At 36.9% G+C, this 19,303-nt stretch overlaps 1 protein-coding gene across 5 annotated transcripts in view; it reads right to left on the bottom strand.

The window, feature by feature from the left end:
• Positions 1-18,520, bottom strand: part of LOC121855976 (acylamino-acid-releasing enzyme-like) — a 55,484-nt gene extending 36,964 nt beyond the window's left edge. Inside the window, exons 1-7 of one of the 5 annotated variants that reach the window (XM_042351194.1) lie at positions 18,502-18,520; positions 12,456-12,549; positions 12,090-12,209; positions 11,112-11,227; positions 7,049-7,196; positions 6,493-6,608; positions 2,104-2,182 (exon numbers count right to left, since the gene is read on the bottom strand). In XM_042351194.1, the coding sequence (XP_042207128.1) occupies positions 2,104-2,182; positions 6,493-6,608; positions 7,049-7,196; positions 11,112-11,227; positions 12,090-12,209; positions 12,456-12,539 (663 nt within the window). In that variant the 5' untranslated portion in view covers positions 12,540-12,549; positions 18,502-18,520. Of the gene's footprint in view, positions 1-2,103; positions 2,183-6,492; positions 6,609-7,048; positions 7,197-11,111; positions 11,228-12,089; positions 12,210-12,455; positions 12,550-17,857; positions 18,040-18,501 lie in introns of those variants that run through there. The other 4 variants (XM_042351195.1, XM_042351193.1, XM_042351196.1 and 1 more) reach the window with 4 other exon arrangements.
• Positions 18,521-19,303: the final 783 nt, after the last annotated feature.

Genomic DNA, 19,303 nt, shown 5'->3' with positions numbered 1-19,303 from the left:
GGCTAAAATATAATAATAATTATAATAAAAGTAATAATAATAATAATTCATAGATTTAGGTCGAGTTTCTCATATTTTATCTTTTTTCATTCTTATATCTCTTTACTATTACTATTATTATTATTATCATTGTTATTTTATTTTTGTGTATTTTTTTATTATAAATTTTATTTACTCTGAATAATTGTTATTAAATTTTCGGCCCGCAGGCCCCGATGTGGGTAATTTTGGCTTTGCACGGGCGCTAAAATGCTGCAGAACATTATAATTCAATGTATTAGAGTACAGGTGATCCTCTATTTATGAACTATCAGATATGAACAAACTTGTCCATATGTACTGTTCATGAACAATAACTACAATATCCAGTACTGTACAAGTTCACGGTAGGCTTCTCCTTACCAGTCATGAAAAGTATTGATAAGTGACACGCTTATAAGTACAGTACACAGGGTACAGATGGGCAACCCCTCACTGCCACCATGTCTGCCCAACCTTGGCAGGACCTTAAAATTGGGCATTGAATGTTTTCACTATTTTTCTGAATATTCTGAGGTCATTTGGGAGCAGTTGGCAAAAAAGAAAAATTTAATTTTTGCTGACCAAGAGACGTAACATGCACACTACAGTGGTCCCTCGGTTAACAAGATTTCGGTTAACGAGTTACCTTCCATAAGATTCTTAATTTCGGTTAACGAGCAATCCCTCGATTAACGAGTTTCTTACAAGCCGACCTCCACATGTTTTAGCTTGCATTTGGCGGTCCACCAGCTGTAGTATTAGTCCGCCAATACAGTCAGTTCTGCTATAACGCGATAGTTGTGTTCTTGTAAAACATCGTGTTATAGAAATTCGCGTAATAGAAATAACAGGGCTGATGGAGAAAATAGGGTTAGGTGCAGATTACTACTCGAAATCGAAAAATTTTTAGTAGTTAGCCTAACACAAAGGTTAGCACAGTCTAAATAAATGTTACATTCATATCTAATAATGAAATCATACAGTAAATGTAACACTTTACCATGAAGAAATATGAATATAACTTGATGGGGGAGAAGGGTGATTTTGAGGTTGATAACATCGAGCTTCTCTTCAAGTGTTATAGCCTTTCTTTTACGATCATCACCGGGAATGCGATCAACAGAATGCTTCATGGAGATATTCTTCTTTACCATATTCACAGTTAATACCACAAAATTGAAGAAATAGTAAGCAAAAATCGCGTTACAGCAAACAAGCGTTCGCGTTATACAAATATCGTTCCTCTATTCATAAATCGCGTTAGAGCCAATTCGCGTTGTCAAAACACGCGTTATAGCAGAACTCACTGTACAGTAATCGGTTCTAGGGCTTAAATTCCTTACCCATTTACTAAATATCAAGAAGTTTATACTATTCAATAATTTTAAAAGTTTAATATTAATTTTTTTAGTCATTTTAACAATTATTGAACATAATTGAAGGTAGGGTCACTAGTTTGTGGCACGCCATCCAGCCTGCCAACACAGCATACAGGCGTCAGTCTTTATGTCTTTTCAGTGGAGGTAACATTTTGCTTGAAACTTTCTTCAACTAAATGCTTTTTTCTGTGTTTGCAAGCAAATTATTGGTCATTTTGAAATTTATTTTACATATTGACAATATATAATGTAGTGCAGTGTTGATTTAAAGAAAATAATCTTGAATTACACCAAGAGAACTAAAATTTTATGGGTAAAAATGGCACCATGGGGTGGCTTCTCTTCCACCCCAATGCCTTCTCTTCTCCCTTCTCCTCCACACCTATTCTATTTCCCATCATCATCATCCAGGAGCCTTCTACATACACACCTCAAAGTAAGTGTAGTTTTCTACCTTTTTTGTTGAATTTAGGCAATTTTCGGTGAGCTGGAACCAATTACCCAAAAACCCATTGAAACAATGGTTTCAGTTAACGAGCAACCTTCTAGAACGGATTGTGCTCGTTAACCGAGGGACCACTGTATACTCTTAATGTGGCCCTTGATGGGTTAAATGAATCAGTATTGCTTAAAATACAGTAATTACAAAAAAGTTTATGGTTCAATGAGTAAAAAGCAAATCTGAAACTTTACTGGGCCATACCTGGTGTTTGCCATCTAGCTGCTCCCCCCAGTCGTCACGGAAGATAAACTCCTGGCCTCGGGCATCCTCACTCTTACCGCTGACATCAAATCCAATGAAATATTAGCATAGATAAAAATGATTGATTTTAAGTAAAAACATGGAGATACAGTATATCTCAGAGAACAAGAATGTGTCAGCAAATGATATGTGATACAGCACAGAAGAGTAACCTTTCTAATACGCACACTTGTATGGATTCTATCCCATTTTGGAATTATGAAACATGACAATGAAGATCAATTGGCCAACAACACATGTAACAAAGAATATACCGACTGTGAATTAGGTCTCTCCAATGCAGTTGCTAAAAACCTACTTCAAGTTGTACTTCTCTAGTCTGGCATTCTGTGGTCCGGAAACTCCCGTGGTCTGGAACGATTTTAGTTTGCCCATGGAGAAAATTAATTTGAGTTTGATACTTTCGATGTTTGGCTAAATTTTGCCTTATTTACCCTACTTTTTTGGCGAATTACTACCTGTAATAGAGCAACATCCTAATACACCAACAAAAATAACACAGATAAAGTTAAATAAAAACTAAAAACAACACAGAGAAAGTTCTAATGTTCTGCAGCTTCAGCCAGAGTTGAACCTGATGACTTGGCAACTTCGTCATCTGGGTAAAAATACACACAACAACATTGGCTGTCCTTATGTTTTCAACTTTACCACCACTGGTGGGTAGAATTTTTGTTTTAAATTCAGAAACATTAATTAAAATATATATGAACAGTAAATAAGTGTTACTTTCATATTCTTATGTAGAGTGATGACGATATGTTTTCATGTGTGTGCACTTACATACGTGATCTCACTTTTTATCTTTACCGTTGATGGTAAGCTACTTATATTGTTCCATTTATTAACGTTAAATAACATTACTTCAAACAACCATATTAATTTTTACATTAATTTTACTACAGCTACAACCAGGGTCTTATTTTCTTTAGTTTCTTCAGTTTTGTAATCAACGAAAACATCCCGTCTCGTTTCCTCGAGTGTTTTAATATTCTACGTATTATTAATGAATTGTATTGTTCATTTTCACACAAACATTAATTCAATCATAAAGACATTCAGTAATAGACAATAATGAATCTTTTGTACATAAGAGAAATTACGCTGTTTACACAATTTGTGCACGTCTGAATGTTGGCGGGCCACTCAAACCCGTCGAAATTTTAAATTGTGTAGTGTTTTTTTTTTGTATCCAAATAAAAAACGTTGAATTAAAAACTCGCGAAATTTGAGAGCCTACTGTACGACATTTAACCCTTCCATATGTCTTCAAAGAGACCACGAAGCAGTGAAAGTGGTGCTAATGCTTCCAAGCGTAAGCACAAGTCACTATCTATCCATGAAAGGGGTGAATTTCCATGGTCCGGCACCAGTCAGGTCCTGAGGTTGCCGGACTAGAGAGGTACAACCTGTAGTTAATATCATAAACTCTGACTTGAAAGAAGAAATAATACACAGAGACCTGGCAGTAGTAGCATTAGCAAATGTGACAAATATTGTGAACACAGGTACAGTCCCAGTAGGGTATGGCCAGTACAAGATCAGAGCCGGACAATGTGACAGGCAACACTCATACCCAGGAGAAAGAAATATTACCTGGCTATTAAATTGTATGAAGCACATAGAGTACTGTATTACTAAAAAATAGATTATTAGCTCCCAAGAGATACTGGCCACTTAATCCACCAGACTACAGATACTGGCCACTTACTTCACCAGACTACAGATACTGGCCACTTACTTCACCAGACAACAGATACTGGCCACTTACTTCACCAGACTACAGATACTGGCCACTTACTTCACCAGACTACAGATACTGGCCACTTACTTCACCAGACAACAGATACTGGCCACTTACTTCACCAGACAACAGATACTGGCCACTTACTTCACCAGACTACAGATATTGGCCACTTACTTCACCAGACAACAGATACTGGCCACTTACTTCACCAGACAACAGATACTGGCCACTTACTTCACCAGACAACAGATACTGGCCACTTACTTCACCAGACAACAGATACTGGCCACTTTGTAATAATGCCAAGCTTTTAGAGTAATTAATGACATTTTAGAGAGTTGTGTAAATTCAAATTAAGGTATCCCTTGATTTGCAATGGGGTTAGGTTCCTGTAAAACCTATCGCGAATCAAAATATCATAGATCGGGAGCATTATTACAACAAAGGGTTCAATAGGGTAGGTTCCTGGTTAGTCAGACATACATATGTATCAAAAAATAAAAATAAATAAAAAATCCTAGAATATTACCAGCAGTACAAAACAATTAAACAACACTCACCACATCATTAAGAACACAGCTCACTTCAGTCACAAAAAATGAGTGAAAGAACTTGTCACAAAAGGTACAAACAATGATAGTGGCTGTCACTGCCCACCCACACAAATACAGAGTACAATGTGAGCTTAAGTGAAGTCTTTTCACATTGATGTTCAGTAACAACACCAATACTGACTGATAATTGTTGAATTACATAATTGCAGCCATGTGGCATCACCAGGGAACAAATCTCGGTACTGTAGTGCCCCAGGTGACCATGTGGCTGCACTCACGTTTGTTGTTGTTTTTAGGTTAGGTTAGGTTTGGTTTGATTAAGTTAATTAAGGTTTGGTTTAATTAAGTTAGGTTAAGTAAGGTTTGGTTTAATTAAGTTAGGTTAAGTAAGGTTTGGTTTAATTAAGTTAGGTTAAGTCAGGTTTGATTTAATTAAGTTAGGTTAAGTAAGGTTTGGTTTAATTAAGTTAGGTTAAGTAAGGTTTGGTTTAATTAAGTTAGGTTAAGTAAGGTTTGATTTAACTGAGTTAGGTTAGGTACGGTCTGATTAGGTAAGGTAACGTAAGGTAAGATAAAGTTATTGAGGTGTTTAATCTTAATGTAAGGTGAAATATGTTGAGGACTAATCTCCAGGTGATGTGAAGAAATACAACACAAGTGCTACACAGGAAACTCAAGTAAATGGGGATAAAAATTAAATAAACTTTACATTTATCTTTTCTAGTTTACTTTCTCATATTTTTTTTCTTGGCTATTTATTGTTTTTCCTATTTTCTTTCAATGGTACCTTGTTGTTTATGTATATCTAATTCATTCACTTGTATTTTGATGAGCTCTTTTATTTCTTACTTCACACCACAGATAACTGTTTTATTTATTTTGCCATCAAACTAACAAGCAGACTGCAGTACAGTAAGTCCTCGCTTAACGTCGGGGTTACGTTCCTAAAAACACGATGTTATACGAAACACCGTTAAGTGGATCAATTTTCCTCATACGAAATAGATAAAATACAAGAGTTACGTTCCTGAGCCTCCCTTTGCCCCATGAAATACATTACATATACTGTACATAAATTCAAAGTTCCTTGTGTGATGCCTGGTGAGGTGCTTGTATGCATTACTATAAAGTCACATTCATTGAGATTTATAAGAGAAAAGCTTAAAACTCCTCTACATGACATAAATAAATACCATTAGGTAACCTTGGTTGGCCAGCTGGCCTGTCATAATACATCACCTCCCCCTCCGAACTTCTGGCAAGATTGAAGGTGGTTTAGGTTTAAAGTTTTTATCTTATAAAATGGCACAGACTAAAGTTAACAGAATATAAATTGTTCTGTTGGAATCCTTGCAAGACAGCAAATAATATGAACATAGACATCATATATTTTGCACGAGACAAAAATTTTAGTCCCTTAAGTACATTTAAGTACTGTACATGTTTTTCAACTTATTTTTTGGCAGATATAGTAACTTTCTTCATTTATTTTTACTCATTTACATGCACACCCCATCCTAAATATATATTGTGAAAGGGGTAAATGAAATATTTGTCCGTGAAGAGGCAAATGGCTTAGTACCGAGTTACCGGGACGTTAAATGAATCTTTGGTCTCTAAAGTTTAGCAGCGTACTACCGAAACAACATTAAGCGGGTCGACGTTAAGCGAGGACTTACTGTATGTAAGCTTCTTTACACTGCTGGACTACCCTAGGGTACAGTGAGACACATTCTGAATACTGTATATTATTCTGAAAATGGGATAACGTATAGTATAGTACAGTACAGAACAGAACATGCATTAGTTTCATCTAATAAATGAACACCCTAATGCAATCTGAAGGAGTTAGGTTAAGTTAGATTAGATTAACATTAGGCATGTTTTACATTCATGTGAAATATGCTGGGAGGTCTAATATTCAGGTGATCCAAAAATATCAAAGACAAGTTAATTTAAAAGGTGAAGTAGGAGGCTTTGTAGAGTTTCTCGAGTTAAAATTAAAAAAATTTCAAAGTAAAATTTTACCTTTTCAGTGGAGTCATGAAGCTTGTAGGCTTAGGCTGCTTTTTTTCTGCAACATACACGAGCATTGTCTCATCTGCTGACCACTCCAGGCACCCGAACTCACCATCTGAGTAAACCTGCATCAAGTCCATCCAAGTGAATAGCAAAGCAAAATTGGAAATGATGATGTAAACTGGTTCATCAGGGCACAATACAGCACAGTAGTACATCACAATTATGAACTTATACCTTCGAAATTGAGGGTTTTCTGTATATCTTGTATTGTACTTACATTAATTCAGAAAAGTCCTCAAATTATTATTTTTTTTAACTTCACTTTTGGCTACATAACGAGAAACAGCGTGTCAACTTAAGTTACAATAGGAGAAAATTGTAAACGGGTATTTCTATAAATTATTATTCTATCACTATGGACTGCAAAGAATTAATTTAAAATTACTTTCTAATCACAAAAATGGAATAAAAGAGCCAAAATAAAAGGTATTCCTTACAGAGGAATAACTAAACATGCTAAAAAGTACAATACCTGTATACAAAATATTTCCACCATACTTACTTTTCCATGCTTGTCTGCAACTTTGAGATCAAATGTTTTCATTGAGCCATCTTGATTAACCACCATCACCTGGTGTTCTTCCTGGTTCTTCTCTGAGGTCACCATAAATGCTGTCCATTTCCCCGAGGCACTTGTTTGGCTAAGCACTCTGGAATATAGATGATTGATCCTAAAGTCTTTTTCTGGCAGAGCCCAGAGCCAAATAGTTTCCTTAAACAGGGTGACTTATTGGAAGATCCTTGAATCCCCTGGATAGGGATCCTGATTGTCACCTTGAGTTAATACAAGTACAGTACCTGTATATTAATCCTAATTAGCAAACAAAGTAGCCTTACCTTTTGTCTTGCACTGTCAGTTTTAAATTTGGGGAAGATGGTGCAGTGGTGTCTTTTTAATCCCTCGATTAACAAGTTTTTTACGAGCCGACCTCAACATGTTTTCGCTTGCATTTGGCGGTCCACCAGCTGTAGTATTAGTCCGCCAATACAGTAATCGGTTTTAGGGCTTAAATTACTTACTATTTTAGTAAATTATTGAACATAATTGAAGGTAAGGAAACTAGTTTTATGCGCGCCATCCAGCCTGTCAACACACCAAACAGGCGTCAGTCTCTCTGTCTTTTCAGTGGAGGTAACATCTTGCCTGAGACTCTCAACCAAACGTTTTTTTTTCTGTTTGCAAGCAAATTATTGGTCATTTTGAAATTTATTTTACATATTGACAATATATAATGCAGTGCAGTGTTGATTTAAAGAAAATAATCTTGAATTACACCAAGAGAACTAAAATTTTATGGGTGAAATGGCACCATGGGGTGACTTCTCTTCCACCCCAATGCCTTCTCTTCTCCCTTCTCCTCCACCCCCATTCTAATTCCCATCATCAGCATCATCATCCAGGAGCCTTCTACATACACACCTCAAAGTAAGTGTATTTTTCTACTTTTTTTGTTGAATTTAGGCAATTTTTGGTGAGCAGGAACCAATTACCCAAAAACCAATTGAAACAATAGTTTTGGTTAACGAGTTTTTCGGTTAACGAGCAACCTGCTGGAACGGATTGTGCTCGTTAACCGAGGGACCACTGTACCGTCATGTGACTGCATGGGATACCTATGATTGGCTGATGTACCTCATAGCCTACAGTATCTTTTCAAACTCTTCCATCGTGACACTAATCGTTCATTGTCTGCTGCCACTGTACAAGCTTATTCGCTCGCTCACTGTTATTTTTTAATACTATCTGCATTGTGCAGTACAGTGGTCCCTCGGTTAACGAGCACAATTCGTTCCAGAAGGTTGCTCGTTAACCGAAAAATTCGTTAACCGAAACCATTGTTTCCATGGATTTTGGGGTAATTGGTTCCAGCTCACCGAAAATTGCCTCAAGTCAACAAAAAAGGTAAAAAAGTACACTTACTTTGAGGTGTGTATGTAGAAGGCTCCTGGATGATGATGCTGATGTGAATTTGAAGTGGGAGGTGCAGGAGGAGAAGGGAGAAGAGAAGAAAGTGAAGGTGGAGGAGAAGTATTTTACTGCTTCTTGGAAGGTGAGTCACCTTCCATGAAAATGTCAGGAACCTCTGGACTGACAGATTCTCCACCAGGAACATCCGCTCTCCTTCTTGAAGTGGAAGGCTGAAGGCTAGCATCTTGTTCCCGCTGCTTTTTACTGAAGAAACTGTCAATTTTTGTCTGTGGGGCATCTCTCCTCCTCATCATTAACTGATGTTTGAAGGAGACCACTGTGTCCTCAACATGACACAAAGCTAGTTCAGATTTTTCCACATCTGGGTGCCTTGATGCCAGTTTCCTGAACTTCTCCCAGTGGTCAACAACATCTTTCAACTCTGAAGTTGACATATGGTCATCACTTTCCGTTTCCTCCTTACCACTGTCAGCCTCTAACATCTCATCCAGTTGCTGCAAGTCATCAGGAGTAAGTTCCAGTTCATGAGACATTGCAAGCTCTTCTACATCATCCTCCTCCACTTCAAGGACCAATGACTGACCAATGGACACAATCTCCTGGTGCAACTCTGTTTCATCCTGAAATCCCTCAAAATCATGGACTACTGATGGCCACAGTGCTTTCCATGAAGAATTGAGGGATCTAGAAAAGACTTCTTGCCATGAGGACATAATCAATTTTACAGCCTCCATGATGTTAAACTGTGTCTTCCAGAACTGTGCCAGTGTTAGTTCAGGATCAGTGGAAGGTGCCTGATGACACCTCCTGAACATTTTCTTCATGTACAACTTCTTAAAGTTGCTGATCACATTCTGGTCCATTGGCTGTATGATTGATGTAGTGTTGGGAGGCAAAAACAACACTTTAACAAAGTCAAATTGAGACTCCAAAGTTCTGGCAAGTTGAGGGTCATGACCAGGAGCATTATCCTTAAGGAGAAGAGCCTTTAAAGGGAGTTTATTGGTGGTTAGGTAGCTCTTCACAGAAGGGCAAAACACCTCAACAGCCCATTCATTAAAGAGCTGTCTTGTCACCCATGCCTTACGGTTGCACTTCCAATAAACTCCAAGCCGTCCTCTTACCAATTTTTGTTGCTTGAACACCCTGGTGTTCTCAGAGTGGTAGACAAGCATAGGCTTCAGTCGGAAATCCCCGGAAGCATTGGCACCAAGCAATAGAGCGAGACGGTCTTTCATGGGTTTATGCCCAGGTAAAGAGGCTTCATCTCTGGTGATGAATATTCTTTTGGGCATCTTTTTCCAGAACAGCCCAGTTTCGTCCATATTGAACACTTGCTGTGGAAGATAATTTTCTGTATCCATCAGTTCTTTAAATTCCATTTATAACTTTGCTGCCCCTTCCTTATCAGCACTGGCAGCCTCACCATGTCTAACACTAAAAACGTCACTTCTTTTCTTAAATTTTTAGAACCAGCCCTTGCTGGCCCTAAAATCTTCAAAGACTGTGCCTGAAGAACCAGGTTAATCTACCTTTAAATGTTCGTATATTTCCCTCGCTCTTTCACAAATAAATTCAGTAGAAACTGAATCACCTTTCATCTGTTTTTCCCTAATCCAGATGAGAATTAACCTCTCTGTTTCTGCTAGTAGGAATCTACCTTTGAACACTCTGGTAGATTTGTCTCACTTTCACTTCCTTGAATTTGTCTTTCTGTGCAAGAATTGTCGACACAGTTGATGTCGACATGCCATATTCTTTGCTAAGCACATTTGTTCTAATGCCTTGTTCATGTTTCTTAATAATTTCCTGTTTCAACTGAATTGAAATCGCTTTTCTAGATTTCTTGGGACCCATGCTGGATTCAAAAACAATTTCAACACGTGATATTTTAAGTTTAATTGCTGTAAATAAAGAATATTTTCTTTAAATTAACACTGCACTGTGCTATATATCATCAATATGCAAAATACATTTCAAAATGACCAATAATTTGACTGAAAACACAGAAAAAAAGCATTTATGTTGAAGAGAGTCTGAAGCAAGATGTTACCTCCACTGAAAAGACACAGAGACTGATGCCTGCTTGGTGTGTTGACAGGCTGTTTGGCGAGCTAAAAACTAGTTTCCCTGTATTCAATTATGTTAAATAATTGTTAAAATGACTAAAATATTTAATATAAGACTTTTAAAATTATTGAATAGTACAAACTTCTTGATATTTACTAAAATAGTAAAGAATTTAAGCCCTAGAACTGATTACTGTATTGGCGGACTAATACGATAGCTAGTGTGCAAGCGAAAACATGTTGAGGGGTGCTCGTAAGGAATTCGTTAATCGAGGGAATGCTCGTTAACCGAAGTTAAGAATCTTATGGAAGGTAATTCATTAACCGAAACCTCGTTAACCGAGGGATCACTGTACTGTACATTACTGTACCAGCCTAAAATCAGCAAAGAATACCATGAAAGCCATGTTAAAGCAGTGTTATATATATATATATATATATATATATATATATATATATATATATATATATATATATATATATATATATATATATATATATATATATATATATATATATATATATATATATATATATATCTCTCGTACAAAATCGTTAATACCTACACATTTTTATTGATTGGAGAAGGAGGGAATGATATTACTTTTTCACCTTGTACAAGATAATCACAACTTGTTATAGACCGTTCCAGAGATGTTAGATTGCGAGAGCTCCAGAAGACCTAAAAGAGAAAATAATAATTTGAATTACTGTAGTCTCTTAAATTTTTAATAGTAATTGAATTTACTAAATAATCTATCTGTACATTTTTACTGAATAATATTACTGTACTGTATAGTATTTACTTTATGTATGCCTGATGCCCCATGGATGCTCTTCCTCTTAATAGTTTTATAGCATAAATTTCTCCAGTGTAATTTCTGACAGACCTGACTATGATTGAAACACTTGGTGAAGATTTTATGAGTCAGTGTAAAAGTGAATAAATCCATTTTGAGTGTGATAACAAACAGCAAAATGCTCAACTTATGAGAAAAAAAAAGTGCAGGAAACTTCAGCAAATACCAAAAAGATATAAGTAATATTCATTATGACCTATAATACAGTATAGGTAACAATGAATACCTGCTCTTCAATTCTGCAAGTTGATTCCACAGTCATCACCATCAAAATGTATACAGCAATGCAATATAAATTAGAAATCAATCACATTCTACTTCTTGCAAGTAGATTCCTGGCTTCAATTCAGTGAAAGAGTAATGACCTATATCTTTTAGCTTTGTACAGTATACAAATTATTTGCTCTACCTTCAAAAACATGATAGAACACTACCTCTAACCAGTATAGAGGAACATACCCCAACAATCACAAAAACTTAGTAGGATCTTATGAAACAAAACTGTAGTTAATGCTCATTAATTAAGAAGTTAATAATAACAGATGACAAAATTCCCACAGGTTTCAGCTTCAAATATGTGGTCATATCAAACTTATATGCTACTGAGTATACAGTTATGAAGTCCTGTAAGGCATGAGAAAATAGTTGGTTAGTTCTCTCAAAAATACAAGAAATCATCCACACCTGCACAGATACATCATCATTGCCGCCTTGTTCATTGTGTGTTACATTAAGAATCTTGGCTCCCTTTAAGTCACTTATCTGTGCTACCTCCTTGAACACATTGACATATGCATCAACCATCTGAAATATAATACAGTAGTATCAATGAGTAATGGATGAAACCTCTACAAAATGAGGGATAAAAATGAAATCCCAAATTATGACCAAGGGGCAAACCTTGTGACCTGAAAAATACATTCTAGTAGACAGGTCAAATTCATGAGACTGTGACAATTTAACGGCAAACATTTTCTTTTTTAACAAAATAAAAGAAACATATATGGCCACATTAAAAGTACTTTACTATCCTTAAAATATTAACCTGACCTTGGTAACCTGACTGTGGGAAAATCTCTCTGCTGATCCAAAAATACCAAGTAAGCGCTGTCCAGAAGAAAGGGCACGGAGCATTCAACAATATCTGAAATACATGGGTGACCTGTGTACTGCATCAACAACCTGTCCTCATGGTTACCAGGAACCCTCCATTTATGTGTCAGACTATATTCCAATATATTCCAGAAGTTTTAGAAGCAAAAATAAGAGTACATTTTGAGTACATTATCTCCCTACTTAACCACAGCCCCTAAAAAAGGAGGCAGCACTTTGGTTACAGGAGATGGTGGGCATGCTTACCCGTTTTGACAAATTAGTGACAGACAATTATATACTTTTCCTTACTCTTATGTAAAATGGTAATCAGCAAAATTTTTGGCATTACATGTACAAGGTAATTATATAAAATATTGTACAGGGTATTCAGTGTCCTATTGTGCACCTTGTGTCACCAAACCTAACCTTAGTTGATAAGAAAAACAAGCAGCAGAAGTGTTGTTAGAAGACCTCACCAACCTAACCAAAGAAACCTACCTACCTAACCTTACCTAACTAGCCATGAGGCTCCACCCTCCTGATCCCCTGGCATATTAAACAGAAAGAACTTACTATGACATGGTGTAATTTAATTTTTTTTTTGTGAGTGTGAGCAGCTGTCTGGTCCGTGTGACTCACAAACATACACTGGCAATTGACACTGAACGGAGATCATTGACCGTGTCCGACACACCACCCCGAGAAAGGCAAAGTAGTGCACGCCTAGTCGCCTAATTATCTACCAAAGGAAGCACTTTCCCCCAAAATGTATAGCATATCAGAACTCACTGATGAAAATGTACTTTAAAAACATAAACATCGAAACAAATAATGCATCGGCAGGTTAGTCATCAATAATAGTTCTCGCTTATACATAGTTTGCACCAGAAATACCATTGAAGAAAAGTGTCTTAAAATTTTCAAAATTACTGACTGCAACTACAGTACAGTGGTCCCTCGGTTAACGAGCACAATTCGTTCTAGAAGGTTGCTCGTTAACCGAAAAATTCATTAACCGAAACCATTGTTTCAATGGGTTTAGGATAATTGGTTCCAGCTCACCGAAAATTGCCTAAAGTCAACAAAACAGGTAGAGAAGTACACTTACTTTGAGGTGTGTATGTAGAAGGCTCGATGATGATGATGATGATGATGATGATAATCATGATGATGATGATGATGATAATGATGATGGGAATTAGAATGGGGTGGAGGAGAAGATAAGGCATTGGGGTGGAAGAGAAGTCACCCCATGGCGCCATTTCACCCATAAAATTTTAGTTCTCTTGGTGTAATTAAATATTATTTTCTTTAAATCAACACTGCACTGCATTACAGTATATAGTGTCAATATGTAAAATAAATTTCAAAATGACCAATAATTTGAATGGAAACACAGAAAAAAAGCATTTATGTTGAAGAGAGTCTGAACCAAGATGTTACCTCCACTGAAGACACAGAGACTGACGCCTGTATGGTGTGTTGACAGGCTGTTTGGCGCGCTAAAAACTAGTTTCCCTGTACTTAAATTATATTAAATAATTGTTAAAATGACTAAAAATTGAATAGAAGACTTTTAAAATTATTGAATAGTACAAACTTTTTGATATTTACTAAAATAGTAAGGAGTTTAAGCCCTAGAACCGATTACTGTACTGTATTGGCGGACTAATACTACAGCTGGTGGGCCGCCAAATGCAAGTGAAAACATGTTGAGGGGCGCTCGTAAGAAATTCGTTAATCGAGGGAATGCGCGTTAACCGAAGTTAAGAATCTTATGGAAGGTAATTCGTTAACTGAAATTTCGTTAACCGAGGCACTCGTTAACCTAGGGATCACTGTAGTATAAAATTTCCGATATTCGTTTAGTGGAAACAAGTGCAATAATACCTAAAATACTAACAATAATGATATGAACATCTGTGGAAAAAATGAACGAGATTGAACTTCCCCTTTTGGTGCCAGCTGTCTTCTCCAGGATTTCCAAATAATTATACTGCACTGTATACTGTATAATATTTAATCCAATTATTACCAGTCATTATATAAGAGGCATAATAGCTTGCACGTATACAGTACAGTACTCAGGAGCCCATAAATGGCAACAGTGCATAACAGAAAACAGATTGACTACAGGGTCAATTTAGGATAGTAACCAGGTTTCAGTTAGGTTAGCAAAGCACCAGAAACGAAGATCAGATTAATTCAAATCACAGCAAGAACCATAGGAATTTTTTTATGGAAAAATCTGGTAAGTATATAGGACTAACGCGTGGACACGTTATTTTTATTACTGTTTGTTTTCTTACATTATTTTCATCAGTGAGTTCTGATATGATAATTTATAGTGTAAATTGTTCGTTTCATAGATAATTAGGCGCCAAGGTGCGCACTAATTTGTATTGCAGGCGGTAATGAGGCCGCTCTCTGCCGAGGGGCTTTTCCTGCGCCCGGGGCAGTTTGTTTTTCATCATGTCGTGTGAAGGTTGTCGCCGATCTTCCATGGACGTAATTTGTGAATTTATGGGTAAAGACAACGAGACCCTTCAATTGTTTAAAGATCACGGCATTGTTCCTTTACATAGAGACTTTATTTTCTTACATTATCTTCATCAGTGAGTTCTGATATGATAATCATTTATTGTGGAACCCAACACAGTAATTCACTCCGCCACCCGGGGTGCAGAGTGCCGATGTGGCCGTATCATCTCACGTCCAGAAAATGCCTCAAATTTTGGTAAATTTGTATAAGTGCACCCAACTCTGTTAGAAAGTCAGAAATATATTTTTCTAGCGTATTTATGTGTGTTTAGATCGGTTATGACCTTCATTTCCATCTGAAATTGGCCTTTTTTTTTTAGCAATTTTTTTTTGGTGGGGCGTTTTCCGAAAAAAATAATAACTAAGCGAATACAAAACAAAAAAAACACTAGAAAAACATAAACCTGACCTGACCTAACCTAACTGACTCTCAACATATGATGGAATCACTTATTTCTTACCTTATTGGCCTGGTTCTCATTTGTCGTTGGAGTTACCACAAAGCCACATATGTTGGTCTTGACGATATTTACATTTGTTTTTGCACTTTGGACACTTAACTGAGGTCGGGAGAACACCAGAAGATCGAAAAAATGCTATAGTTTCTTAATTTTTTCCCCAAAAACTCGCAATCAGCTCCATATAATTGAAGTGACACCCATCGCAGACTTCCATGGTCGGAAATGAATTTGAATTTCGAAATACGAGACCCAAAATAAAAATTGAATTTGATTGGGCCAATAATACCGCGAATTAAATCACAAATCATTTTAATTGGTTGCAAAAAAAAAAAAAAAAAACGCTTTTGATTGGCCGCGTGACGTGTATGGGAACGCATGAGTGTGATGATTTCTGAAGGAGCCACGCAGTGTGGGAGGTGAGGTAGGCGATAATGGCGGAAGATTAATGGAAGAAAATAGAGAAAATTTTGGATACGCTATCTGCGTTATTATACATTTGCAACGGTATTGTAATAGATGAAAATTATCTTATAATTAGATGTCTTATTCGAATATGATAATAGATTAGGGGTAGGAATGTCAGGTGCGGAAATACAATAAAACCAAAATTTCACCATATCATAGTAAGTTCTTTTGGTTTAATATACCCCCAGTAAGGAAGTTAGGTAAGGTTAGGTAGGTTTGTTTGGTCTGTTTTTCAAACCCACAAATGTTAAGTAATGTTTATTTTTAAAATATCCATTTTAACATATTTCCACAAACTACAAGTATCCACTATAATATAACAGTGAAAATCCGGCATTTTTTTTCAATCAATTTAGCTCGCAGTTTAGTCCTATATAATTACCCAAATCGGAACCTGGCTACTATCATAAATTGAGACTACCCTATCAGCCAGTTTGCCGACCACAGGATAATTAAATAATTAAGTACGTGATGTTATTAGCACACTCACTTTATGAGGTATTGTATACCTTACCAGACCCCCACCACAAACGAATAACATCACTTTGGTATTATTGCGTTTACACACCGTTCATTCCAACTACTAATCTATTATCATATTTGAATAAGACATCTAATTATAAGATAATTTTCATCTACAGTATTACATTACTGGCGGAAATGTATAATAATGGAGATAACATATCCAAAATTTTCTCTATTTTCTTCCATTATCGCCTGCCTCACCTCCAACACTGCGTGTCTCTTTCATAAATCATCACGTGCATGCGTTCCCGTACACGTCACGCGGTCAATCAAAAGCGTTTTGGTATTATTGCGTTTACACACCGTTCATTCCTACCACTAATCTATTATCATATTCGAATAAGACGTCTAATTATAAGATAATTTTCATCTATTACATTACCGGCGGAAATGTATAATAACTGAGATAGCTTTTACAAATTTTTTTTATTTTTTTCCATTAACCTCCCGCCATTATCGTCTGCCTCTCACCTAACACTGCATGTCTCTCGCGTCTCCATAAATCATGACGTGCATGCGTACACGTCACGCGGCCAATCAAAAGCGTTTTTGCTTTTGGAACCAATTAAAATGGTTTTGGGTTTAATTCACAGTATATTTGGCCCAATCAAAATCGAGTTTTATTTTGGGTCTCATATTTTGAAATTCAAGTTCAGTTCCGACCATGGAAGTCTGCGATGGATGTCACTTAAAGTATATGGAGCTGATCGCGAGTTTTGGGGGAAAAAACGTAGAAACTATAGCATTTTTTCGATCGCATGGTGTTCTTCCAACCTCAGTAAAGTGTACTAAGAGCAAGACGGAATGTAAATATCGTAAAGACCAACATATGTGGCGTTGGGTAAGAATCCCAGAATGCAACGACGAACAAGAACCAGGCCAATAAGGTAAGAAATAGGTGATTCCATCATATGGTGAGAGTCAGTAAGGTTAGGTTAGGTTTTTGTTTTCTAGTGTTTTTTTTTTTTTGTATTTTTTAGTCGCTTAGCCACCTTTTTTTTCCGGAAAACGTCACAAGAAAAAAAAATCGCCAAAAAACCCCCAGCTAATTTCCGCCAAAAATGAAGGTCCTATTCGGTCTAAACACACACAAATACACTTGAAAAATATATTTTTTACTTGCTAAAAGTGAACGGTGTGACAATGCAAATTTACTCAATCAAATTTACCTTCACTTTTACCAAATGTGAAATTAATTACAGAATAACACCAAATAAGAAAACTTATGCTTGAAGCTTATTGTAATGCTTATCACCAACTCCAAAGGCCAAGCAAATTATCACAAACATTTACGCAAATTTAGAATGACAATACATTTTACTTCAGCTAAGTTTTAAAATATATTCAATTGGTCATATTCAATACCTTGGGAGATGTAATACAGCAACTTGGCGGTGAACAGCGTCTAACAGCCTTGATAAACAACCTCTACTCCGGCAGTGACTCGTCTGGGTATCGTCCTGGCTCACAGTCGAGTTGCTAACTAGCTTAAACACGCTAGATATACAGATGCTACATTTTCTCAAGGTACTGTATCTAGTTTTGATATTAGTTGAAACGTTTAGTACAACACATATATGGTTATGTTTACAACACAAGAGGCTTTACTTAATAAAATTACTCCAGATCAAATACATCCCGGTCTTCTTTATCAAAGTTACTGCAGAACGAGTGTCGAGCCATGATAGTAAGAAGCTGATAGCTGGTACAGCGGTAACACACTTATCTCTCACCAATATGTCAAGAGTTGGCAGTCTTCGGTTTCCTCCTGTACTAACACTATATACACCAACCGCCCGAGCGGCTAGTAAGCTGATAAATGGCTAAAACATAAAAATAGTGCAGGCACATAGCAACGGCAGCACGCCAACCCAACAGACCTCAGAGTTCCACCCAAGACATAATTTTTTGTCAAAAGTTTCTGACTGTACGTTAATTTTTTCACGCAAACTCTATGTGACCATTGTTACAGGATTTTCCTCCACTTAACTCTCAATAAAACCCCTTACCCCAAACTGTGCAGGCGACCTACATTACACGTCCATCTGCTACTCTTCACACTCCTATGACGTTTTCTTTATCAATAAGATCAACTTGGGGCTCCCTACGCTCAAGGTATATATAAATAACAAGAACAAAATATACCTAAATTTATCAATGATTTCATCAATATTAAGGTTCTGCAAAATAACACATCTAATGTTCATAAGAGACAGAAAATTGAGACGTTGCTAGGACATCGTTGAACGAAGCTCATGTTTTATATGCTTCAACTTCGAGAATGTTTGGATTTTGGGGCCCCTTAGAGTCGGGGGGCCTGAGGCCAGTGCCTCAAGTGCCTCATGGTTAATCCGGCACTGGTATATAAACTCATCATCATAGTATAATAGAAATAGTAGTAAATGGTATGTTATTTATGACTTTTCTCATAATTTAATCACTCAGAAACTCGCCAAATGACACTCGCCACCCTAACACGGAAATTCCTGGGTTAGTCCGGCATACACTTAACTACCTGTCAAGGCCGGATCCAGGTGGAGAGGGGGGGGGTCATAGAGGTACTGTGGAGTTATTTGATATTGGTTCACACTCAGGATGGGATGGAGAAAGGAAACCCACAATGTGCTCTCTGTTTACATATTGTATTGGTACAATGCAGCTTGTTGCTGGGTAGGCAGCATAGTTACAAGCGTTGAGTAGAGAGAGCTGGTTGGTGAGGATGCCCAGATGAGGGCACGCAGCTTGAGGGACGCCATGGTCACCGGCAAGAGCGGGAGCCGCCAGGCTGGCGCGGAGGAGGTGTTGCTTGCT

This window comes from Homarus americanus, unplaced genomic scaffold (assembly GCF_018991925.1).
Source record: "Homarus americanus isolate GMGI-L3 unplaced genomic scaffold, GMGI_Hamer_2.0 scaffold19117, whole genome shotgun sequence".
Classification (NCBI taxonomy): domain Eukaryota; kingdom Metazoa; phylum Arthropoda; class Malacostraca; order Decapoda; family Nephropidae; genus Homarus; species Homarus americanus.
Note: the sequence above shows the minus strand (reverse complement) of the source record. Positions and strands in the feature narration are given on the sequence as shown.